Source organism: Entelurus aequoreus, linkage group LG08, assembly GCF_033978785.1.
Source record: "Entelurus aequoreus isolate RoL-2023_Sb linkage group LG08, RoL_Eaeq_v1.1, whole genome shotgun sequence".
Lineage (NCBI taxonomy): Eukaryota > Metazoa > Chordata > Actinopteri > Syngnathiformes > Syngnathidae > Entelurus > Entelurus aequoreus.
The window spans coordinates 79,598,544-79,610,705 of record NC_084738.1 but is presented as its reverse complement, the minus strand read 5'-3'; the positions used below and the strand labels follow the sequence as shown (position 1 = coordinate 79,610,705).

General features: G+C 37.1%; 1 protein-coding gene across 1 annotated transcript in view; it reads right to left on the bottom strand.

Annotated features, from left to right (window-relative positions):
- The window catches only part of LOC133656320 (huntingtin-interacting protein 1-related protein-like), a 96,846-nt gene that overhangs the window by 22,493 nt on the left and 62,191 nt on the right, over positions 1-12,162 (bottom strand). Inside the window, exons 20-21 of the mRNA XM_062057349.1 lie at positions 8,258-8,452; positions 8,024-8,171 (exon numbers count right to left, since the gene is read on the bottom strand). Coding sequence (XP_061913333.1) covers positions 8,024-8,171; positions 8,258-8,452 — 343 coding nt within the window. The remainder of the gene's footprint in view (positions 1-8,023; positions 8,172-8,257; positions 8,453-12,162) is intronic.

Sequence of the window (12,162 nt, the reverse complement as noted above, 5' to 3'; positions counted from 1 at the left end):
AACTTTGAGCTAGTTGCTAACAATTTTCCAGCGAGGTGCTAAAATTTCAGCTCTAGTTGGTAAAAAAAAATATTGAGCTAGGTTGGAAAAGTTTTCGAGCGAGGTGGTAACAATTTTCCAGCTAAGTGCTAAAAATGTTTGCGCTAATAGCTAAAAAATTTCCAGCTAGGTGTTAAAATTTCCGCGCTAGTTGGTAAAAAAAAAATTTGAGCAAGGTTCTAAAAGTTTGAGCTAGGTGCTAACAATTTTCCAGCCAGGTGCTAAAATTTCCGCTCTAGTTGGTAAAAAAAAAATTCGAATTAGGTTCTAAAAGTTTGAGCTAAGTGCTAAAAATGTTCCAACTAGGTGTGAAAATTTCCGCTCCAGTTGGTAAAAAAAAAATTGTGCTAGGTTCTTAAAGTTTGAGCTAGTTGCTAACAATTTTCCAGCGAGGTGCTAAAATTTACGCTCTAGTTGGTAAAAAAAAATGTTGAGCTAGGTTGGAAAAGTTTTCGAGCGAGGTGGTAACAATTTTCCAGCTAGGTGTTAAAAATGTTTGCGCTAAGTGCTAAAAAATTTCCAGCTAGGTGTTAAAATTTCCGCGCTAGTTGGTAAAAAAAAAATTTGAGCAAGGTTCTAAAAGTTTGAGCTAGTTGCTAACAATTTTCCAGCGAGGTGCTAAAATTTACGCTCTAGTTGGTAAAAAAAAAACTCGAATTAGGTTCTAAAAGTTTGGCTAAGTGCTAAAAATGTTCCAACTAGGTGCGAAAATTTCCGCTGTAGTTGCTAAAAAAAATGTTGAGCTAGGTCCTAAAACTTTGAGCTAGTTGCTAACAATTTTCCAGCGAGGTGCTAAAATTTCAGCTCTAGTTGGTAAAAAAAAATGTTGAGCTAGGTTGGAAAAGTTTTCGAGCGAGGTGGTAACAATTTTCCAGCTAAGTGCTAAAAATGTTTGCGCTAAGTGCTAAAAAATTTCCAGCTAGGTGTTAAAATTTCCGCTCTAGTTGGTAAAAAAAAAAATTTGAGCAAGGTTCTAAAAGTTTGAGCTAGGTGCTAACAATTTTCCAGCCGAGGTGCTAAAATTTACGCTTTAGTTGGTAAAAAAAAAATTTGAATTAGTTTCTAAAAGTTTGAGGTAAGTGCTAAAAATGTTCCAACTAGCTGCGAAAATTTCCGCTCTAGTTGGTAAAAAAAAATGTTGAGCTAGGTCCTAAAAGTTTGAGCTAGTTGCTAACAATTTTCCAGCGAGGTGCTAAAATTTCCACTCTTGTTGGTAAAAAAAAAATGTTGAGCTAGGTTGGAAAAGTTTTCGAGCGAGGTGGTAACAATTTTCCAGCTAGGTGCTAAAAATGTTTGCGCTAAGTGCTAAAAAATTTCCAGCTAGGTGTTAAAATTTCCGCTCTAGTTGGTAAAAAAAAAATTTGAGAAAGGTTCTAAAAGTTTGAGCTAGGTGCTAACAATTTTCCAGCCGGGTGCTAAAATTTCCGCTCTAGTTGGTAAAAAAAAAATTCAAATTAGGTTCTAAAAGTTTCAGCTGAGTGCTAAAAATGTTCCAACTAGGTGTGAAAATTTCCGCTCTAGTTGGTAAAAAAAAATTTGTGCTAGGTTCTAAAAGTTTGAGCTAGTTGCTAACAATTTTCCAGCGAGGTGCTTAAATTTCCGCTCTAGTTGGTAAAAAAAAATGTTGAGCTAGGTTGTAAAAGTTTTCGAGCGAGGTGGTAACAATTTTCCAGCTAGGTGCTAAAAATGTTTGCGCTAAGTGCTAAAAAAATTTCAGCTAGGTGTTAAAATTTCCGCTCTAGGTGGTAAAAAAAAATATTTGAGCAAGGTTCTAAAAGTTTGAGCTAGGTGCTAACAATTTTCCAGCCGAGTGCTAAAATTTCTGCTCTAGTTGGTAAAAAAAAATTCAAATTAGGCTCTAAAAGTTTGAGCTAAGTGCTAAAAGTGTTCCAACTAGGTGTGAAAATTTCCGCCCTAGTTGGTAAAAAAAAATTCTGCTAGGTTTTAAAAGTTTGAGCTAGTTGCTAACAATTTTCCAGCGAGGTGCTAAAATTTCCGCTCTAGTTGGTAAAAAAAAATATTGAGCTAGGTTGGAAATGTTTTCAAGCAAGGTGACAATTTTCCAGCTACTGTAGGTGCTAAAAATGTTTGCGCTAAGTGCTAAAAATTTTCCAGCTAGGTGTTAAAATTTCCGCTCTAGTTGGTAAAAAAAAAATTTGAGCAAGGTTCTAAAAGTTTGAGCTAGGTGCTAACAATTTTCCCAGCCGGGTGCTAAAATTTCCGCTCTAGTTGGTAAAAAAAAAAAAAGGGAATTAGGTTTTAAAAGTTTGAGCTAAGTGCTAAAAATGTTCCAACTAGGTGCGAAAATTTCCGCTCTATTTGGTAAAAAAAAAATTGTGCTAGGTCCTAAAAGTTTGAGCTAGTTGCTAACAATTTTCCAGCGAGGTGCTAAAATTTACGCTCTAGTTGGTAAAAAAAAATGTTGAGCTAGGTTGGAAAAGTTTTCGAGCGAGGTGGTAACAATTTTCCAGCTAAGTGCTAAAAATGTTTGCGCTAAGTGCTAAAAAATTTCCAGCTAGGTGTTAAAATTTCCGCTCTAGTTGGTAAAAAAAAAATTTGAGCAAGGTTCTAAAAGTTTGAGCTAGGTGCTAACAATTTTCCAGCCGGGTGCTAAAATTTCCGCTCTAGTTGGTTAAAAAAAAAATTGAATTAGTTTCTAAAAGTTTGAGGTAAGTGCTAAAAATTTTCCAACTAGCTGCGAAAATTTCCGCTCTAGTTGGTAAAAAAAAATGTTGAGCTAGGTCCTAAAAGTTTGAGCTAGTTGCTAACAATTTTCCAGCGAGGTGCTAAAATTTCCACTCTTGTTGGTAAAAAAAAAATGTTGAGCTAGGTTGGAAAAGTTTTCGAGCGAGGTGGTAACAATTTTCCAGCTAGGTGCTAAAAATGTTTGCGCTAAGTGCTAAAAAATTTCCAGCTAGGTGTTAAAATTTCCGCTCTAGTTGGTAAAAAAAAATTTGAGAAAGGTTCTAAAAGTTTGAGCTAGGTGCTAACAATTTTCCAGCCGGGTGCTAAAATTTCCGCTCTAGTTGGTAAAAAAAAAATTCAAATTAGGTTCTAAAAGTTTCAGCTGAGTGCTAAAAATGTTCCAACTAGGTGTGAAAATTTCCGCTCTAGTTGGTAAAAAAAAATTTGTGCTAGGTTCTAAAAGTTTGAGCTAGTTGCTAACAATTTTCCAGCGAGGTGCTTAAATTTCCGCTCTAGTTGGTAAAAAAAAATGTTGAGCTAGGTTGGAAAAGTTTTCGAGCGAGGTGGTAACAATTTTCCAGCTAGGTGCTAAAAATGTTTGCGCTAAGTGCTAAAAAATTTTCAGCTAGGTGTTAAAATTTCCGCTCTAGGTGGTAAAAAAAAAACATTTGAGCAAGGTTCTAAAAGTTTGAGCTAGGTGCTAACAATTTTCCAGCCGAGTGCTAAAATTTCTGCTCTAGTTGGTAAAAAAAAATTCAAATTAGGCTCTAAAAGTTTGAGCTAAGTGCTAAAAGTGTTCCAACTAGGTGTGAAAATTTCCGCCCTAGTTGGTAAAAAAAAATTCTGCTAGGTTTTAAAAGTTTGAGCTAGTTGCTAACAATTTTCCAGCGAAGTGCTAAAATTTCCGCTTTAGTTGGTAAAAAAAAATATTGAGCTAGGTTGGAAATGTTTTCAAGCAAGGTGACAATTTTCCAGCTACTGTAGGTGCTAAAAATGTTTGCGCTAAGTGCTAAAAATTTTCCAGCTAGGTGTTAAAATTTCCGCTCTAGTTGGTAAAAAAAAAAATTTGAGCAAGGTTCTAAAAGTTTGAGCTAGGTGCTAATAATTTTCCCAGCCGGGTGCTAAAATTTCCGCTCCAGTTGGTAAAAAAAAAAAGGGAATTAGGTTTTAAAAGTTTGAGCTAAGTGCTAAAAATGTTCCAACTAGGTGCGAAAATTTCCGCTCTATTTGGTAAAAAAAAATTTGTGCTAGGTCCTAAAAGTTTGAGCTAGTTGCTAACAATTTTCCAGCGAGGTGCTAAAATTTACGCTCTAGTTGGTAAAAAAAAATGTTGAGCTAGGTTGGAAAAGTTTTCGAGCGAGGTGGTAACAATTTTCCAGCTAAGTGCTAAAAATGTTTGCGCTTAGTGCTAAAAAATTTCCAGCTAGGTGTTAAAATTTCCGCTCTCGTTGGTAAAAAAAAAATTTGAGCAAGGTTCTAAAAGTTTGAGCTAGGTGTTAACAATTTTCCAGCCGGGTGCTAAAATTTTCGCTCTAGTTGGTAAAAAAAAAATTTGAATTAGTTTCTAAAAGTTTGAGCTAAGTGCTAAAAATGTTCCAACTAGCTGCGAAAATTTCCGCTCTAGTTGGTAAAAAAAAAATGTTGAGCTAGGTCCTAAAAGTTTGAGCTAGTTGATAACAATTTTCCAGCGAGGTGCTAAAATTTCCACTCTTGTTGGTAAAAAAAAATGTTGAGCTAGGTTGGAAAAGTTTTCGAGCGAGGTGGTAACAATTTTCCAGCTAGGTGCTAAAAATGTTTGCGCTAAGTGCTAAAAAAATTCCAGCTAGGTGTTAAAATTTCCGCTCTAGTTGGTAAAAAAAAAATTTGAGAAAGGTTCTAAAAGTTTGAGCTAGGTGCTAACAATTTTCCAGCCGGGTGCTAAAATTTCCGCTCTAGTTGGTAAAAAAAAAATTCAAATTAGGTTCTAAAAGTTTGAGCTGAGTGCTAAAAATGTTCCAACTAGGTGTGAAAATTTCCGCTGTAGTTGGTAAAAAAAAATTTGTGCTAGGTTCTAAAAGTTTGAGCTAGTTGCTAACAATTTTCCAGCGAGGTGCTAAAATTTCCACTCTTGTTGGTAAAAAAAAATGTTGAGCTAGGTTGGAAAAGTTTTCGAGCGAGGTGGTAACAATTTTCCAGGTAGGTGCTAAAAATGTTTGCGCTAAGTGCTAAAAAATTTCCAGCTAGGTGTTAAAATTTCCGCTCTAGTTGGTAAAAAAATTTTTTGAGAAAGGTTCTAAAAGTTTGAGCTAGGTGCTAACAATTTTCCAGCCGGGTGTTAAAATTTCCGCTCTAGTTGGTAAAAAAAAAATTCAAATTAGGTTCTAAAAGTTTGAGCTGAGTGCTAAAAATGTTCCAACTAGGTGTGAAAATTTCCGCTCTAGTTGGTAAAAAAAATTTGTGCTAGGTTCTAAAAGTTTGAGCTAGTTGCTAACAATTTTCCAGCGAGGTGCTAAAATTTCCGCTCTAGGTGGTAAAAAAAAAACATTTGAGCAAGGTTCTAAAGTTTGAGCTAGGTGCTAACAATTTTCCAGCCGAGTGCTAAAATTTCCGCTCTAGTTGGTAAAAAAAAAATTCAAATTAGGCTCTAAAAGTTTGAGCTAAGTGCTAAAAGTGTTCCAACTAGGTGTGAAAATTTCCGCTCTAGTTGGTAAAAAAAATTTGTGCTAGGTTCTAAAAGTTTGAGCTAGTTGCAAACAATTTTCCGGCAAAGTGCTAAAATTTCCGCTCTAGTTGGTAAAAAAAAATATTGAGCTAGGTTGGAAATGTTTTCAAGCAAGGTGACAATTTTCCAGCTACTGTAGGTGCTAAAAATGTTTGCGCTAAGTGCTAAAAATTTTCCAGCTAGGTGTTAAAATTTCCGCTCTAGTTGGTAAAAAAAAAATTTGAGCAAGGTTCTAAAAGTTTGAGCTAGGTGCTAACAATTTTCCCAGCCGGGTGCTAAAATTTCCGCTCTAGTTGGTAAAAAAAAAAGGGAATTAGGTTTTAAAAGTTTGAGTTAAGTGCTAAAAATGTTCCAACTAGGTGCGAAAATTTCCGCTCTAGTTGGTAAAAAAAAATTTGTGCTAGGTCCTAAAAGTTTGAGCTAGTTGCTAACAATTTTCCAGCGAGGTGCTAAAATTTACGCTCTAGTTGGTAAAAAAAAATGTTGAGCTAGGTTGGAAAAGTTTTCGAGCGAGGTGGTAACAATTTTCCAGCTAAGTGCTAAAAATGTTTGCGCTAAGTGCTAAAAAATTTCCAGCTAGGTGTTAAAATTTCCGCTCTCGTTGGTAAAAAAAAAATTTGAGCAAGGTTCTAAAAGTTTGAGCTAGGTGCTAACAATTTTCCAGCCGGGTGCTAAAATTTTCGCTGTAGTTGGTAAAAAAAAATTCAAATTAGGCTCTAAAACTTTGAGCTAAGTGCTAAAAGTGTTCCAACTAGGTGTGAAAATTTCCGCTCTAGTTGGTAAAAAAAATTTCTGCTAGGTTCTAAAAGTTTGAGCTAGTTGCTAACAATTTTCCAGCGAAGTGCTAAAATTTCCACTCTAGTTGGTAAAACAAAATATTGAGCTAGGTTGGAAATGTTTTCAAGCAAGGTGACAATTTTCCAGCTACTGTAGGTGCTAAAAATGTTTGCGCTAAGTGCTAAAAATTTTCCAGCTAGGTGTTCAAATTTCCGCTCTAGTTGGTAAAAAAAAAAATTTGAGCAAGGTTCTAAAAGTTTGAGCTAGGTGCTAACAATTTTCCCAGCCGGGTGCTAAAATTTCCGCTCTAGTTGGTAAAAAAAAAAGGGAATTAGGTTTTAAAAGTTTGAGCTAAGTGCTAAAAATGTTCCAACTAGGTGCGAAAATTTCCGCTCTAGTTGGTATAAAAAAATTTGTGCTAGGTCCTAAAAGTTTGAGCTAGTTGCTAACAATTTTCCAGCGAGGTGCTAAAATTTACGCTCTAGTTGGTAAAAAAAAATGTTGAGCTAGGTTGGAAAAGTTTTCGAGCGAGGTGGTAACAATTTTCCAGCTAAGTGCTAAAAATGTTTGCGCTAAGTGCTAAAAAATTTCCAGCTAGGTGTTAAAATTTCCGCTCTCGTTGGTAAAAAAAAAATTTGAGCAAGGTTCCAAAAGTTTGAGCTAGGTGTTAACAATTTTCCAGCCGGGTGCTAAAATTTCCGCTCTAGTTGGTAAAAAAAAATTAAAATTAGGCTGTAAAAGTTTGAGCTAAGTGCTAAAAGTGTTCCAACTAGGTGTGAAAATTTCCGCTCTAGTTGGTAAAAAAAATTTGTGCTAGGTTCTAAAAGTTTGAGCTAGTTGCTAACAATTTTCCAGCGAAGTGCTATAATTTCCGCTCTAGTTGGTAAAAAAAAATATTGAGCTACGTTGGAAATGTTTTCAAGCAAGGGGACAATTTTCCAGCTACTGTAGGTGCTAAAAATGTTTGCGCTAAGTGCTAAAAATTTTCCAGCTAGGTGTTAAAATTTCCGCTCTAGGTGGTAAAAAAAAAATTTGAGCAAGGTTCTAAAAGTTTGAGCTAGGTGCTAACAATTTTCCCAGCCGGGTGCTAAAATTTCCGCTCTAGTTGGTAAAAAAAAAAAAGGGAATTAGGTTTTAAAAGTTTGAGCTAAGTGCTAAAAATGTTCCAACTAGGTGCGAAAATTTCCGCTCTATTTGGTAAAAAAAAATTGTGCTAGGTCCTAAAAGTTTGAGCTAGTTGCTAACAATTTTCCAGCGAGGTGCTAAAATTTACGCTCTAGTTGGTAAAAAAAATGTTGAGCTAGGTTGGAAAAGTTTTCGAGCGATGTGGTAACAATTTTCCAGCTAGGTGCTAAAAATGTTTGCGCTAAGTGCTAAAAAATTTCCAGCTAGGTGTTAAAATTTCCACTCTAGTTGGTAAAAAACAAATTTGAGCAAGGTTCTAAAAGTTTGAGCTAGATGCTAACAATTTTCCAGCCGGGTGCTAAAATTTCCGCTCTAGTTGGTAAAAAAAAAAAGTGAATTAGTTTCTAAAAGTTTGAGCTAAGTGCTAAAAATGTTCCAACTAGCTGCGAAAATTTCCGCTCTAGTTGGTAAAAAAAAAAAAGTTGAGCTAGGTCCTAAAAGTTTGAGCTAGTTGCTAACAATTTTCCAGCGAGGTGCTAAAATTTCCACTTTAGTTGGTAAAAAAAAAAAAAAATTTTGAGCTAGGTTCTCAAAGTTTTCCAGCTAGGTGCTAACCATTTTCCAGCTTGGTGCTAAAATGTTTGAATGGTGGTGAATGTGTCTTTGAGAGCGGAGGAAGACGAGAGCGCCACCTACCGGGCGAGCTGATGCAGCGGACGTGGATGGGGTCGTCCAGTTTGGCCACAGCGTCCAGGATGATGCCCTCGGCCTCCACCACGGCGCACTGCAGCAGGCAGAACTGCTCCTCCTGCAGTTTTTTGGACAGCTCGCCTTCCCGACAGGCCTGTTTACACACACACGCACACGTACACACACACACACACGAGTCACGATAAGGTGTGCCCGGTCCTGGAGGGGTAGACGGTCCACCTGTTGCTGCAACTGAGCGTGCAGACTCCCCAGCTCCATGCTGCTGCGCTGCCTCTCCTGCTCCATGGAGCTATGGTGGAGCTGCGCCTGCTGGCGGAGGCCGTTAAGCTCCGCCTCCTGATCCCGGACCGACCGCATCAGCGCGTCCCTCTCTGCCTGCAGGCCCGCCAGCGAGCTGCTCAGCTGGGTGCCGCTCTGGAGGACAATAACGGAGTCAAACACGTGTTTGCCGAACGCTACGAGTCGAGTTATAGCGGAGGACGGAGCAGGGGACGTTAAAGTAAACAATAGATTTAGAACCACACATTCAGTATATTCATACTGTATATATATATATGTATATATATACATATATATATATACATACCCCTAGCGGGAACATTGTTACCACCTCGCTCGAAAACTTTTACGACCTAGCTCGAAATTTTTTCAGCAAAGAGCACAGGAAATTTTAGCACCTCGCTAGAAAACTGTTAGCACCTAGCTTGAAAACTTTTAGAACCAACCTCGAAATTTTTTTTTTTTTTACCAACCAGAGCGGAAATTTTTAGCACCGAGCTCAAACTTTTCCAACCTGGCTTGAAATTATTTCAGCAAAGAGCACAGGAAATTTTAGCACCTTGCTGGAAAATTGTTAGCACCTAGCTCAAACTTTTCCAACCTAGCTCGAAATTTTTTTTAGCAAAGAGCACAGGAAGTTTTAGCCCCCTCGATGGAAAATTGTTAGCAACTAGCTCAAACTTTTAGGACCTAGCTCAACATTTTTTTTTACCAACTAGAGTGGAAATTTTCGCACCGAGTTGGAACATTTTTAGCACTTAGCGCGAAAAATTTTAGCACCTAGCTCAACAATTGTTAGCACCTAGCTCGAAAACTTTTCCAATCAAGTTTAACTTTTTTCTGCAAAGAGCACAGGAAATTTTATCACCTCGCTAGAAAACTGTTAGCACCTAGCTTGAAAACTTTTAGAACCAACCTCGAAATTCTTTTTTTTTTACCAACCAGAGCGGAAATTTTTAGCACCAAACTCAAACTTTTCCAACCTGGCTTGAAATTATTTCAGCAAAGAGCACAGGAAATTTTAGCACCTTGCTGGAAAATTGTTAGCACCTAGCTCAAACTTTTCCAACCTAGCTCGAAATTTTTTTTAGCAAAGAGCACAGGAAGTTTTAGCCCCCTCGATGGAAAATTGTTAGCAACTAGCTCAAACTTTTAGGACCTAGCTCAACATTTTTTTTTACCAACTAGAGCAGAAATTTTCGCACCGAGTTGGAACATTTTTAGCACTTAGCGCGAAAATTTTTAGCACCTAGCTCAACAATTGTTAGCACCTAGCTCGAAAACTTTTCCAATCAAGTTTTAACTTTTTTCTGCAAAGAGCACAGGAAATTTTAGTACCTCGCTAGAAAACTGTTAGCACCTAGCTTGAAAACTTTTAGAACCAACCTCGAAATTATTTTTTTTTTTACCAACCAGAGCGGAAATTTTTAGCACCAAGCTCAAACTTTTCCAACCTGGCTTGAAATTATTTCAGCAAAGAGCACAGGAAATTTTAGCACCTTGCTGGAAAATTGTTAGCACCTAGCTCAAACTTTTCCAACCTAGCTCGAAATTTTTATAGCAAAGAGCACAGGAAGTTTTAGCCCCCTCGATGGAAAATTGTTAGCAACTAGCTCAAACTCTTAGGACCTAGCTCAACATTTTTTTTTACCAACTAGAGCAGAAATTTTCGCACCTAGTTGGAACATTTTTAGCACTTAGCGCGAAAATTTTTAGCACCTAGCTCAACAATTGTTAGCACCTAGCTCGAAAACTTTTCCAATCAAGTTTTAACTTTTTTCTGCAAAGAGCACAGGAAATTTTAGCACCTCGCTAGAAAACTGTTAGCACCTAGCTTGAAAACTTTTAGAACCAACCTCGAAATTCTTTTTTTTTACCAACCAGAGCGGAAATTTTTAGCACCGAGCTCAAACTTTTCCAACCTGGCTTGAAATTATTTCAGCAAAGAGCACAGGAAATTTTAGCACCTTGCTGGAAAATTGTTAGCACCTAGCTCAAACTTTTCCAACCTAGCTCGAAATTTTTTTTAGCAAAGAGCACAGGAAGTTTTAGCCCCCCTCGATGGAAAATTGTTAGCAACTAGCTCAAACTTTTAGGACCTAGCTCAACATTTTTTTTTACCAACTAGAGTGGAAATTTTCGCACCGAGTTGGAACATTTTTAGCACTTAGCGCGAAAATTTTTAGCACCTAGCTCAACAATTGTTAGCACCTAGCTCGAAAACTTTTCCAATCAAGTTTTAACTTTTTTCAGCAAAGAGCACAGGAAATTTTAGCACCTAGCTCCAAAATTTGTAGAACTTAATTTTAATTATTTTTTTTACCAAACTTTTAGAACCTTGCTCGTATTTTTTTTTACCAACTAGAGTGGAAATATTAGCACCTAGCTGGAAAATTGTTAGCACTTAGCTCAAACTTTTCCAACCTAATTTGAATTTTTTTTTAGCAAAGAGCACAGGAAATTTTAGCCCCTCGCTGGAAAATTGTTAGCAACTAGCTCAAACTTATAGGACCTAGCTCAACATTTTTTTTACCAACTACAGCAGAAATTTGAGCACCTAGTTGGAACATTTTTAGCACTTAACGCAATTTTTTTTTAGCAACAAGCTCGAAAACTTTGCCAACCAAGCTCGAAATGTTTTCAGCAAAGACCACAGGAAATTTTAGCACTTAGCTGGAAAATTGTTACCACCTCGCTCGAAAACTTTTCCAACCTAGATCAACATTTTTTTTTACCAACTAGAGCGGAAATTTTAGCACCTTGCTGGAAAATTGTTAGCACCTAGCTCAAACTTTTCCAACCTAGCTCGAATTTTTTTTTAGCAAAGAGCACAGGAAGTTTTAGCCCCCTCGATGGAAAATTGTTAGCAACTAGCTCAAACTTTTAGGACCTAGCTCAACATTTTTTTTTACCAACTAGAGCGGAAATTTTCGCACCGAGTTGGAACATTTTTAGCACTTAGCGCGAAAATTTTTAGCACCTAGCTCAACAATTGTTAGCACCTAGCTCGAAAACTTTTCCAATCAAGTTTTAATTTTTTTCTGCAAAGAGCACAGGAAATTTTAGCACCTCGCTAGAAAACTGTTAGCACCTAGCTTGAAAACTTTTAGAACCAACCTCGAAATTCTTTTTTTTTTTTACCAACCAGAGCGGAAATTTTTAGCACCAAGCTCAAACTTTTCCAACCTGGCTTGAAATTATTTCAGCAAAGAGCACAGGAAATTTTAGCACCTTGCTGGAAAATTGTTAGCACCTAGCTCAAACTTTTCCAACCTAGCTCGAAATTTTTTTTAGCAAAGAGCACAGGAAGTTTTAGCCCCCCTCGATGGAAAATTGTTAGCAACTAGCTCAAACTTTTAGGACCTAGCTCAACATTTTTTTTTTACCAACTAGAGCGGAAATTTTCGCACCGAGTTGGAACATTTTTAGCACTTAGCGCGAAAATTTTTAGCACCTAGCTCAACAATTGTTAGCACCTAGCTCGAAAACTTTTCCAATCAAGTTTTAACTTTTTTCTGCAAAGAGCACAGGAAATTTTAGCACCTCGCTAGAAAACTGTTAGCACCTAGCTTGAAAACTTTTAGAACCAACCTCGAAATTCTTTTTTTTTTACCAACCAGAGCGGAAATTTTTAGCACCGAGCTCAAACTTTTCCAACCTGGCTTGAAATTATTTCAGCAAAGAGCACAGGAAATTTTAGCACCTTGCTGGAAAATTTTTAGCACCTAGCTCAAACTTTTCCAACCTAGCTCGAAATTTTTTTTAGCAAAGAGCACAGGAAGTTTTAGCCCCCTCGATGGAAAATTGTTAGCAACTAGCTCAAACTTTTAGGACCTAGCTCAACA